Source organism: Delphinus delphis, chromosome 10 (genome assembly GCF_949987515.2).
Source record: "Delphinus delphis chromosome 10, mDelDel1.2, whole genome shotgun sequence".
NCBI lineage: Eukaryota > Metazoa > Chordata > Mammalia > Artiodactyla > Delphinidae > Delphinus > Delphinus delphis.
The window spans coordinates 76,930,076-76,942,164 of record NC_082692.2 but is presented as its reverse complement, the minus strand read 5'-3'; the positions used below and the strand labels follow the sequence as shown (position 1 = coordinate 76,942,164).

Sequence of the window (12,089 nt, the reverse complement as noted above, 5' to 3'; positions counted from 1 at the left end):
CAGCTTTCTACCTCTTAAGGATGTGAGCAACAGAGACCAGCCTTCCAGGTCACCTCTCGCATAAGGAAAGTCTCACATCGGAGCATCCTACATACCTCCTGCTTGAGCTCCTCCAGCAAGGAGGGGTTTTTTTGGGTTTTTTTTTTCAGCAATGAGTTCTTGATCACCAGAGATAGCCAGTGCCTGGCTAGACTGAGATAGCTGTTCGCACCTTCTTCTGGGGCCCCGTCATGTTACTCATTCGTCCTGATTCTATGCTCTAGAACCACCGTGACCAAGTTCAACCCTTCAACATTGAAGGTCCTTGATTAACCACGTGAAAGTTTTCATTTCATTTGCTGTTAGCCCTTCCTCTTCCAGGCGAGATGCCTTCTCCTTTACTTTTCTTGTAGAAGACACTTCTAGACTGCCCTGTATCCTCAACATCTTTCTTCAAGTTCAATGGCCAGGACCAAAAAATGATACAATCCTAATAGGACCACAGTTTACTCTGAGCTGTTTTTTCCTGTTTTTATGGGATGGGAGAAAGATCAATAAGACTAAATGCAAGTCAGCAGTTACCAGATTTTAAAAAAGACCAACAAACTGAAGGCTAGTGCATGTAGGAGAGGGGATGGTTTCCGTTCTGACATAGAGCTTGCCTTATCTTCCCAAACTGCTTTGAAAGGAATAGACTTCGGCTGGTGTCATTTTCTGGGTTGAAACTGTGTGTTGGTGGTAAGAGTGGGTGTGTTTAAAGGTTGATCATTTCAGCTGTAGCAAAACTCCTACCAACTGCCAAGCACTAAGTCTACAGAGGGAAGGAGGCAATTTGTAGCTGAGAAGAATTGTTTTGTCAGCACCTGCCCTGACCACTGATGCTTAAATTCCTCATACTTTCTGCCACTGGTGAAAAGACCAGGAGTTCAAAAGGAAAAAGTGGGGCTCGGGAGACCCTCATGTGAGTCCAGGCTTCTCTGTCTTCTGGCTTAGATCATGATGAAATAAATTCTTAAATTCTGTGGATTTTAGTGTTCTCAATAGTGAATAGATAAACAATTAATAGCCACCCTTTTGCAGGGTGGCTTAGAGAAGAAACAGTACGTGAAAGTGCTTTGCAAAGTGCAAAACATCATACAAATGTTATATATTAATGTACATAGAGGAGGTTTGAAAGGAAAGCCACCTTCTTGCGCAAACGAAATTCTAGAACAGGAATAAAGAGGAAAGATTTCGAGTTGAGAATCATTTAGTAAAATGTTATTTAGGCAAATTCTGGAAAGCTTTCCTCATACCCCCCTTAATGGTCCAGAGTGGTTTCCTTCACTCACCAAGCTTTGCAAGCATCCAGCTTTATATGCAACCCTGTTGGCCTTCAGACTAACTCAGGCAGTGGCTTCTCAATCTGGTCTGTGTATTCCTCAACCATCCTGAAGCCGGCACTGGTCACTAGCTTTTTCTCCTTCCTTCTACAAATTTTCACTGAGTACCCTTTCTAAGCCGGGTAACAAGTGAGTCACTGGGGAGACAGCTAGGGACAAGACATGACATTCTGTGGGAGACAGACATGGCACCAAAATTACTGAATTGAGATTGCAATCAGTGCTGCAAAGGGAAAAAATGTCGGGTTCTGAGAGAATCTGTAACTGGAGACTCTAGGCATCATCTTGGGTGCTGGCGATGATTCCAGGAGACAGAATGCATTGCCCTCTTAATAATTAATTGATGTGTGTTCCGCCCTTTAAAGTTTATGAAACACTTTCCCGTACATTTTGTCACTTGATCACGCTCTCAGCCCTACAAAGTACACAGTGGTGTCACCTTGTTCTAGAAATAGAGAAACCCAGGCGAAGAGACTCGAAGTGATGATCCCAAGGTCAACTAATTCTATCACTTACAGAACTTTTGACTCTAAATCCTGGACTCTTTCCACCCCACCCATTGGCTCGCTGACTTCTTTCTTGAGATTTGACATTTTGAAAAGTGGCTTTGAGAAAATAGCAACAGGGAGAAACACTCCCCTGGATACTTTCCTCGGAGACATGGGGGTAGAGGTAGTGACTCCCAATACTGGCCTCAGCCAGGTGGCAAGAGGCAGCCCACCTGAGATGTGAAAAGACATCCTAAGTGCTGGGTGCGCACCGCAGTCTTGGTACTTGCCGACAGAACTGAAAACGCTCCTCTGATCCCAAATGTAGCCCCTCGGTCTTACCTGTGCTAAGTGGAACGTGTGTGACCCAAGTCAAAAGGAAACGCATAGAATATCAGACATCCTCCTCAGGTTCTGTTCCTCAAACCCAGCTGTTCATTGACTTCTCACAGGACCCAGAGCCCCGCCAGATCTGCTTGTGAATCGATCCTCTCAGCCCCCATTTATTCTGTGCTTGCTGTGTCCCAGGACTCTGTGTGTATTCACCCTTGTATCGACCTGCTGCAACAGTTACCTAATGGTATCTGCATTTTGCAGATGAGGTAACTGAGGCTCAGAGAGAAGAAGTCACTTGTCCAAGGTCACACAGCTTGTAAGTCGTAGAGCTTGGATTTGAACCCAGATCTGACTCCAAATTCCATGCTCTCAAACACTGTACGTACTCCACCACACTCCCTCCACCAGAACTGAAAATAAATGTCATACCCTCTTCCTGCACTTCCCTTCTGGGTTTTTTATTATTTAAAACCAGGAGACATAACAACAGCCTTGGGACAGTTTTGAACGGCTCTGGTACCCTCCCAACCCCCTCCCACAGACACCCATCTCCCTCTGGGTTAAGGGTGCCCACCCGCTACATCCCCTTCTCTAGAAGAGAGTTACTGGAAAGTGAGAACTCAAAGATTCAATTAGGACACACCTCTAGCCAGATTATACAAAGACCCCAAGGTACAAGAAGTGACAGTGGACTTAACTGCTTTTCTAGACTGGTGAGCCCTCCACTCAATGGTCTGGGTTTAGCTACAGTCATTTTTCTCCCTTTGAAAGGGAGGGAGGAAAATGCAGATCTCCCACACCAGCTACAGAAGCTCAGTAAAAATGTTGCTGTCTTTTTCTCTTTCCTTCTCCCTCCCTCCCTCTCTCTCCTCTCCCTCTCTCTCTTTCGCTCCAAAGCAGTGGGTCTGGCTTGCAGGGTAAAAAAAATTAGCAAACAGATTTTATTTTTTTAGTACCTTTCTGTGTTTCCTGGTCAGCTCCGTCTGCCAGCATATTGTTTTAACTCTGATGGTGATACAGCATTGAGCTGTGAACAATTAAACATAAACACCACCCTCACTTCCATCCTCTTCTTTCCTCCTTAGGTGAAGGCAGCTTCCAAATATGTGGATGTACCTGTGAGTATTTGAAAAATGTTTTTGTGGGTGTTTTGGCTTTCGTGAGAATTTTGATGGTGCTCTTTTCATTAGTTGCCACTAAACTGTATGGTCAAAAGGAAGCGAAGACTATTTCACAGTAAATTTGTTTTGAGATGAGAGGAGGGTAGGAAACTGTAGTTTCCTTCAACAGGAAAAAGAGATCCTATTTTGAGGGTAAACCCAGTTCCCTTTCATTTCCATTTTCATTGGTTTCTCTGGTATATTTCATTCTGTTATCATCCAGCTCCCTTCCCCTCCTGCCTGCACACCTTGGGAGCAGGGCCTTAGGCAGAAATTTGCACAAGGGTGCCAGGAATTTTTTAAAACAAATAAGTTCGGGATTTGTTCATTTTGGGGTCAATTCTGCAATTGTTTTAAGGGAAACTTACAAAGCTGCTTATAATTAGTGCAGACCTGGTTAATGAAGGGCAGTCTCCAAGTTCACAGATAAAGCACTCAAAGTTGCCCAGAATTTACATTTAAATTGAGGTTAAGTTCTACACATGAATGCTAGAGTGTGGGATTACCTGTGATAAATCAGGATACATTTATAGACAGACTTTGCCCTGCCTATTAGCAAAATAGAATTGGAGAGATTTAAATATATTCCAGTGAAGGAGAAAAGAAAATGATTCTGTTTCTCCATTTCTAACAAAAGAGGTGTGAGTCTATTATAAAATATTAAATTTAGAGAGCTTATCTCAACAGCCACCAACGGGCTTGTACTGAGGGTTTCTCATTCTGAACGTGATTAAGTACCCTCCTTGTTCAAATACTTATTTGTTAAAATTTGTTTTTTTTCTAAAAGGATTTATATTAACATTTAAATTCATTTCCCCAGGAAGCTAAGTGTGTAATGGTTTATTGGCTTATTTCTCAAAGGATGGCAAAATGGAAAATTGGAGTGAGTTTAGCATTAGCATACATTTTGTTTGTTTAATGAAAGAATGTACAATCAATAATTATGCTTTGAATTTATATAATACTTCTTATTGGGGGACCTCCGACTCCTTCACCTAGATAGTCCTTATAATAGAGAAGAGAAAAAGGTCACATACCTGGAGCAAGGAGAGAAGTTAAGTAATTTATTTTCCCAAGCCCCAGAGTAGAAACTTTCAGTTCACAGGGAGCAAACTACTCAAATTCTCTGAGCTGGTTCTCCATCCTTAAAATAAAGATAATAATACCCACGTCACAGGCTTGCTGTGCAGATGATATGGTCCATATATGGGATGCTCAGCACTGTACCTGGCACTCACTAGATATTTCAGCATCAGCAGCAAGGCCCTTGGGTTGAGGGAGGGGCGAGGGAGTGCTCTGCTCTATTGCACAGGGTCGGAGCGGGGGTGGGGGGTGAATTTGCTGACATCCACCCTGGCCTGCACTGGGCTTCAACAGTAATAGAAATGGCAATTCTAGTCCTCAGCCCGAAGATCTGGTAGCTGAAGTCTGTTTTCTCTTATACCTCAAAGCAGAGGGGAGATCTCACCGGTGAGATATAAACAGGCGACCAGGTAGGCAAAACCCAAATACTTGGAGAAAAAAATGATCTGGCTGAAATTACTGAGGAGGTCAGATTATTTGGGGTAGGTCAGAAAGTCAAGTATCGGCAATGTTAATTGGTTCAACCTACTTCCTGCCAGCCAGGCTCAGATGTATTGTAAAGATGAGGAAAAAATGGACTCTACGTCAAGGTGAAAGGGAACAAAAATCAATGAGCCAAGTTTCGGCCCTCCAGGGAGGCAGAAGAAAAGGATGCGGCATGTCCCAAAATGGGGTGCATTTCCCACCGATGATACACAATACCATAGAGACAGAGACGGCCGCTAAGCCTTACAAAGCAGCCACCGTGTGCCAGGCGCCGTTCAGAGTGCTTTACGCTTAACCTTCACAACAATCCCACTGTAAGGTGAGGATACAGTGGCACAGAGAGGTTGACGTGCTGAGGATCCCACAGGTGATAAGGAGCAGAACTGGGACTTAAACCATGCTCTTAAACACTACCTCATTTGCAAGATGATTTCCTTTAGTGCACGGAGAAGCATCTCTGTTTGGATAACTGAGAAGTTATTTTAGTGAGTATTAGAAAAAAATACGATCGGCACATCAAATGTGCTCTCTCACCATGATTTCACCCCTTAGTACAGCTTGGGACAAAGCTAAACTTTAAAATTAAGTTCGTTGAAGTATTTTTGTAACAGACGGTGTTATAATAAGTTTTAACAAATAAACAATTTTCTAGAAAATGGTCGTACAGAATACACAGGTACTACCTGTACGTTGTTCACATAGAGTAAATAGTCATCATTTACGTCTCAAAACAACCCTATGAAGGGAGTAATATGATCGTCCTGTGTCACAGCCGAGGAAACTGAGGCGCAGGGAGGTTAAGTGGCTGTCCAGGTCACCTGTCGAGTAAATGGGAGCGTGAAGAGTCACGTGCTTGCAGTCTGATGTATAGAGCCTGCTAGCACTGGCTCCCAAAAGTCAACTGCGTGCATTTCTTTCCAACTCTGCCTTCAGTGAGGGCACTTTGGTAGCTCAGACTCAGCCATGGCGGGAGTATTTACACCACAGAAACTGGCGAGCACTACAGATCAAGGTTTGCTGTTTTGTTTCATTGTTTTTGTTTTGAAGAGTCAGTTGACCAGCTCACCAGCAAGTATCACCTATTAAGTCAGTGGTCCCCAAACCAGAATGTGCAGAGGTGATACTTGGCAAGGGTTTTTTGGTTTGTTTTTGTGGGGTTTTTTTTAGTAGAGATTCCCAGCCCCTTGCCTCCAGAGATTCTGATTCAGTCGTTCTGGGGTAAAGCCTGGAAATCTCTTTCTAGAACAGCTCTCCACCTGATTCTGATAGATGGTGCAAGTTTGGGAACCAGTGATTCTGGACCTTGGTGTTGTATATTGGAAACATCTGGGGAGATTTTACGAGGGGTAGCCTGAGGTTGCTTGCCAACTTAAAGCAGAATCTCTGGGTATGGGGTCTAGACATCAGTTTTGTTTGTTCGTTTGGTTCTTGTTTTTTAGGCATCAGGTTTTTTCTTTAAAGCTTCCCATATCCTTCTCATTTGCAGCCAGGTTTAAGAACCATTGGCTAAAATCACCTTTCAAGTTTCTTCTAGCTCTGAAGACTGAGTTGACCTCTGTTGCCCTGCGAGGTTTTTAGCACACGGTTTATTGGTTTAGTTCCTTGTGGGGACTAGTATTTAGTTACCTCAGAGGTTTGTCTCTTAATTATCGACACTAAGAGAGAGAAGCGCCGTTACCGGGTCATTCAAAACATTGCATAATCCCCAAAGCATATCTCTTTGTCTTAGATGGAGTGTTCGACCCTTCAGTTCAGAGCAGATTTGCATTCCTAATTAGGGCTTGCTTAAGATGCCGAAAATTTGAATTTGTTTTCCTCAAGCTCAGCAATATCCTGGGAGGAGCAAGCTACAGTTAAAATGTCCTGTTTCTTCCAAGCCACCAAGTGCCTTCTTCACAAACAATGTCTTCCACACATGCATGGAGTTAACTATACAGACATTTATATAGTCTTTGTTTGTTTAATTATTTTTAACATCTACATCCTATGCCATCAGTCTGTCCAAGCCGCACTTAAAATAAACAATGGAATTGTGAGATATTAAGACTTCACCGTCACCTGAAGTCTTTCCCATGGTGACTAGATAGCCATGTGGTATAAAGCTTCATTTACCTAATAGCATCAGTTGTTTAGTCAAGAATATTTTCCATCTACAACTACAAGTTAGCTTGTTGGTCGGTGGACAGTTTTTATTTTAACCATTTTGGTTGAAAACCTGCTTAGAATGCATTGCACAGCCTTCCCTGCCTTTTTCAATAGGGAGCCGACAGTCCTTGAACGTTTTCCCTGTGATCCAGGATCACCATTGTGACTGTGTCTTTCCCCAGTGGCCCCGCTCCCCTGAGGACCTCTCACGGTATAGGGGCGTCTGCCCTTCATAGCCCCAAACCTCAGGGGATGCTGAATATACATGTCTGGTGCTCCAGTTCGGCAGCCTTCTCCCTCAAGCTCAGGCTATCTCGAAAAGTGAGAGCTTTAATCAACACACCTGTTTCAAATAAGTCCCCTCATCCCCCTTCCTGGTCCCCCAAAGGATGGAAAACAGACCTGTTAGAACTGGACGTAAAGCTGGTTAAAATGGAAGATGGTTGTGAGTGGGGAACCAGGGGACTCTGAGAAAACACATTTCCATGCAGAGACTTTGTCATTTTTATTTTGACGTTGGTTTCTCTGAAGCCCTTTCTTTCTTCTTGGTTCCAAAGATAGGTAAGGTCATGAAGTGATAAATCGTGTGGGGGGGAAAGAATCATAGTGGCTCATGTTTGTATAGCAATTTAGGACCTTTGAGGCATTTTAACATCCATTATTTTAGCTGACGATCACAACAATCCTTGAAGGTAAGTAGGGGAACTATTATTAATCCCATTTTACAAGTGGTATAACCAAGGCCCAGAGAAATTGAAATGATTTTCACAAGCTCCAGTGTGTGGGGGATCCAATAAAAATCCATGTAGTGTGACTGAGGAGTCTAAAAAAGGAGGTGGGACAGGGGCTTATTCATTCATGATTTTGTTCATTTGGCAAGTATTTACTGAGCACCTGCTATGTGCCAGTTCTCATTTATATGCTGAGGACACAATAGAAAATAGAGCCAATAAAGTCCCTGTATTCATGGAGCTTATGTGCTAGTGGGAGAAGACAATAAAATAAATATATAATACAGTGTCAGGTATTGGTGAGTTCTATGAAGAAAAAAGAGTCAAAAGATAGAGACTCATGGAGTTCACCTGGGTGAGCTGAACCACACTGATGTTTTTACCAAGGTTTTTAAAGCATAAATGAAATGTCCCTTTGAGGACAGTAATTTAGTGAAAAGAGAAGGAGTGGTGAAAATAACCATTATCGTAGATCACTGTTGTGGTTACAAACAGGTCTGCTGAATTTGGCTTTGAATCTTAGCTCTAAGATGGCTGCATGTGTCCAGGAAAGGGTTATATCTGCCACAAGCATCACCAGGGAAGAAATGGAAACAATAATAATGTTTCTCAAGTGCCCCAGGTAGGGGTCCCCATTCCCACTGAGAACGCCCTGTGATGTGTGGCTGCCAAAGGGAGAGGAGAAGAGGGGTGCCAGTTTAGAACTGATAGCTATCACTTGCATCTCATTGGAGAACCTCTGTTGTTTTGTATCATAAAACTGCAACAATTATAGGACCATCACACAACCTGAAAATTGCCTGAAAGTGTAACAGTTGACTACTGTGGCTTTGAGTGGTCCTCATTGTTTTTCAAATTAATACCTTGTCATTGTTTCAGCAGGTGTTAAGAAATGTTACTAGCGTCCCAGGGGCCAAGCATTGGCCCTTTGCTTGATAATTGTTTGCTTTGTATCAGGAAAAAAAAAAAAAATACAGTCCTACTGTTTCCAAACCTTCCTCATTTTCACCCTGGAAATTACACAGAAGTGTTAACTAACTTCAATTTGCAGTGCCTGACAGTCACGTCTTGTAGAGAAATGATACTTTGTGATCTAAGGTAAACCACAGTAATGAAAACTAATCTTTTTAGTTATCAGCAAACATACATACCCACTGTGGAAATTTAAGGGGTTTGTGGCAGCTCTCCTAATGACCCATATTACAGTGTTTTAATAGGTTTCTTCTGAGATAACTTTGATTGCAACAGCTCAAGCAGTGTGCATTCTTAGTTTCTTTTTTTTTCCTTACAATAAAACGTTTTGTAACTACTGGATGAACCACCTGCTTACCTTTCCAGAAAATCTAATTTATTTAAAAAATCAAATCCTTCCCCCTCTCCATCTTTTTTGAATCATTGGACTCTAAGGCTGTACCTTGGACTCTAAGGGAAGCAAAGACCACTGGTTAATGTCTCCTGTGAGTAAACTGATAAGGAAATACTTACCACATACTCAGGTTAAACTACCCCCAAAAATATGACTTGGGTCGGAAGGGATAGAGATTTAAATACAATTTCTTGACTTGGCACTTCCTCAATTTTTTAAAGAGGGGATCGGGGAAGGCTGTCACTTTTCTAATATTATATTAAGGACAGTGGAAGGCAGTATGTTTGAGTATTTTTCAATGGAGGTTTCAATCCAAAGAAAATCCAGAGAATGTCTCTGGGTTATCTGGTGAAGATTTATCCATCAGAGTATCTTTTCCAGAAAAAAAAAATTAATAGTAGAAAAAAATAATAAACTATACAACCCTGTAATCCCAACTCCCTTCTTGCCAGGTTGGATTTCTGGAAAGAGCAGGAGGTTTGAATATCAGTTTCAGTTCCTGGACTATCAGAGCAGGCTGTGGATAGCGATACTGTATACTATGGATAGCTTCCAGCCCCAGTGGATAGCCTCAAACTCCAGCCAAAGCTCTGGGGGTGCACAGCAGGGTAAAATGCATGGGTCATCGAGAAAGGGTCACTGTCCGAGAAGTCCATTTTCATGTTCTCCTGTTTCTTTGCAGAAACCCGGGATGGACGTGGCCGATGCCTACGTGACTTTCGTCCGTCACTCTCAGGATGCCCTTCGTGATAAGGTCAATGAGGAGATGTATATAGAAAGGTTATTTGATGTAAGTAAGTGCCTTCTCCTCCTTGGAAGCCAAGGAGGAGACCCTCCAAAATGTGACAAAATAAGAGACAGGAGGATAAGTCACATTTTGAGAAAATGGATTGGTTCTGATGCAAACAAAATCTTTTCCTCCCCGTCTGCCTTAGGCTCTTATCTGTCGTGTGTCTGTTCCCCAACCCACCCTGGCGTGGCTGTGTCTCGGTCCCAATCTGTGTGATACGTGGGATGGCACAGCCTTGCGCAAACAGGCTCATCCCTGCACGAAGCTTGTGAGGCGGCAGCTTCGTCTCACTGGCAAAGACCTTCCTCGGTCATGGTTCCCCTCCTTGCAATCTGGCCCTGCTGTAGGGAGGTGTTCCCTGCCTTCCAGGAGGCTGAGGCCAGCTCCCTGTCCTGAGGGTGGTACCTCCCTGCCACCAGCTGTGGCGTGCAGCTGTGCAGTAAACGTATCGTTATCGCTTCAAAGATGCTTCTGTTTCTGGAAGACTAGAAGTCTTTAGCTAGCCCTGGGTTTTGGCAAACACGTTAGTTACTTGGTCATTTGCCGTTCTAAACCCAGGTGCCCCTCCTCCACTCCCCCTCCACCCACTTGAAAATTTGGGAGAAGAAGCAGGTGTACAAAGAGCAGGTACATCAGGCTGCCAGACCCAGATTGAACTTCCGAAAACAGATTTCTGAGGGTTAATAGTTATCAAGCAAACTTACTTCCAGTGTGACTGCATCTGCACTTCCAAAGCAAACCACTGAGGCAAAAAGAAAAAAAAAAAAGGAATCTGCTTCAGTCTCAAATCTCCTGCCTCTTTCAGGCCAAAGCAGATGGGGCTGCCTAATTTAGCCAGATATTTTGTTTCAAGTTTCCACCGAATTTGCCAGTGTAGACCCGGCCAGAGTGCATGGAAGCCGACGTACTTGTCTCTGTGTGGCTCTAATTGTACAGCCTACTTCTGTCTCGTGAAGCGTGAGCTCCTCCTGTCCAGGTTTCCGTATTTTTAGTGCCAGCTCAAACATTAATGTTTTGGTCTACTATGGAATCCATGTTTCTATATTTTTTCTGTGATTGTGTTCAGCAATTTGCATCGAGTTTGTGTGTGTGTGTGTGTGTGTGTGTGTGTGTGTGTGTGTGCGCGTGTGTGTGAGTTTGTTCCATGGCTAAGTGAGCTCATTGTTGGCACTGCTTAAGAGTCTGCAGCTCCTGACTTTTCTATGCTTTGTCTTCCAGCTCATTTGCTTTCCTCGTGTGTTGAAAAGGCTCCTGTCTTTTTTTTTTTTTTCTTTTCTAATCATCCCCTCTCTGTGCTCAATATCGCTCTTTCCTCTGCATCACCTTTCTTCGAGAAAACCCTTCTTACTTTTTAATTCCCACCCGTCCTCTCTCGGATTAAAATGGAACTTATCTCTCATGTCAAATGTTTTATCACATTATATCAAGTGGCATGAATTAGAATCAAATAATCTTCCTGTGTACATCTTCTAGCATGGCCCACATCCACTGAGAATGCCTCATACATGCATAAAGCTCACCGGCGGGTCCTCCCCCTTCTCTGCATGCGTGCCTGTATGAAAATACCGAGCCTAGAATGTCTGGGGCCCAATCACCCAGCCAATAGGCATTGAAAACAGGCAGGCAGCACCCTCAGGTCTGCAGCTTGGAGTGTGGACACTCTGCCCATCTCCGCTGAATGAAATTCCAAGCCACAAACGTTCAAGAAGCCTGTGGGTTGTTCTTTTCAATGCCTAGGTTGCCTTCTTCTTTCCTTTTTTTTCTTTGATCAGTATCTTCTGATTCTCAGTTTTGTGTGGCCCTCGTGTGCGTGTGCGTGCGTGTTCCTGTGTGAGCGTGTGTGAATAACCCTGTGCTCTCCAAAACTTTCAAACATCTAGAACTGAATTTCACGTTCAATCTGCCACTTAGCCTATTGTTTCATTGACAAATAACCCACCCTTCCCGCTTGATGTTTTTTTTTTTAATTAGAAGTACAAGGGGGGAAAAGTTTTTTTTAAGGTAGCTTTGTTGAAGGCAGCAGGGCCAATTGTCCTTTTCTGGGGCTTTTTTAAAGGGAAAGTACAACTGACTCTTTATTTAAGAGTGTAGCTTTGGACTTGCCCGACTGTTGAAGAACCCAGGCAAATTCAAGCCCTCTGGT

General features: G+C 43.3%; 1 protein-coding gene across 15 annotated transcripts in view; it reads left to right on the top strand.

Annotated features, from left to right (window-relative positions):
* The window catches only part of CADPS (calcium dependent secretion activator), a 475,715-nt gene that overhangs the window by 426,427 nt on the left and 37,199 nt on the right, over window positions 1–12,089 (top strand). For all 15 annotated transcript variants that reach the window (XM_060022835.1, XM_060022832.1, XM_060022834.1 and 12 more), the window contains 2 exons: window positions 3,271–3,303; window positions 9,839–9,946. In XM_060022835.1, coding sequence (XP_059878818.1) covers window positions 3,271–3,303; window positions 9,839–9,946 — 141 coding nt within the window. The remainder of the gene's footprint in view (window positions 1–3,270; window positions 3,304–9,838; window positions 9,947–12,089) is intronic.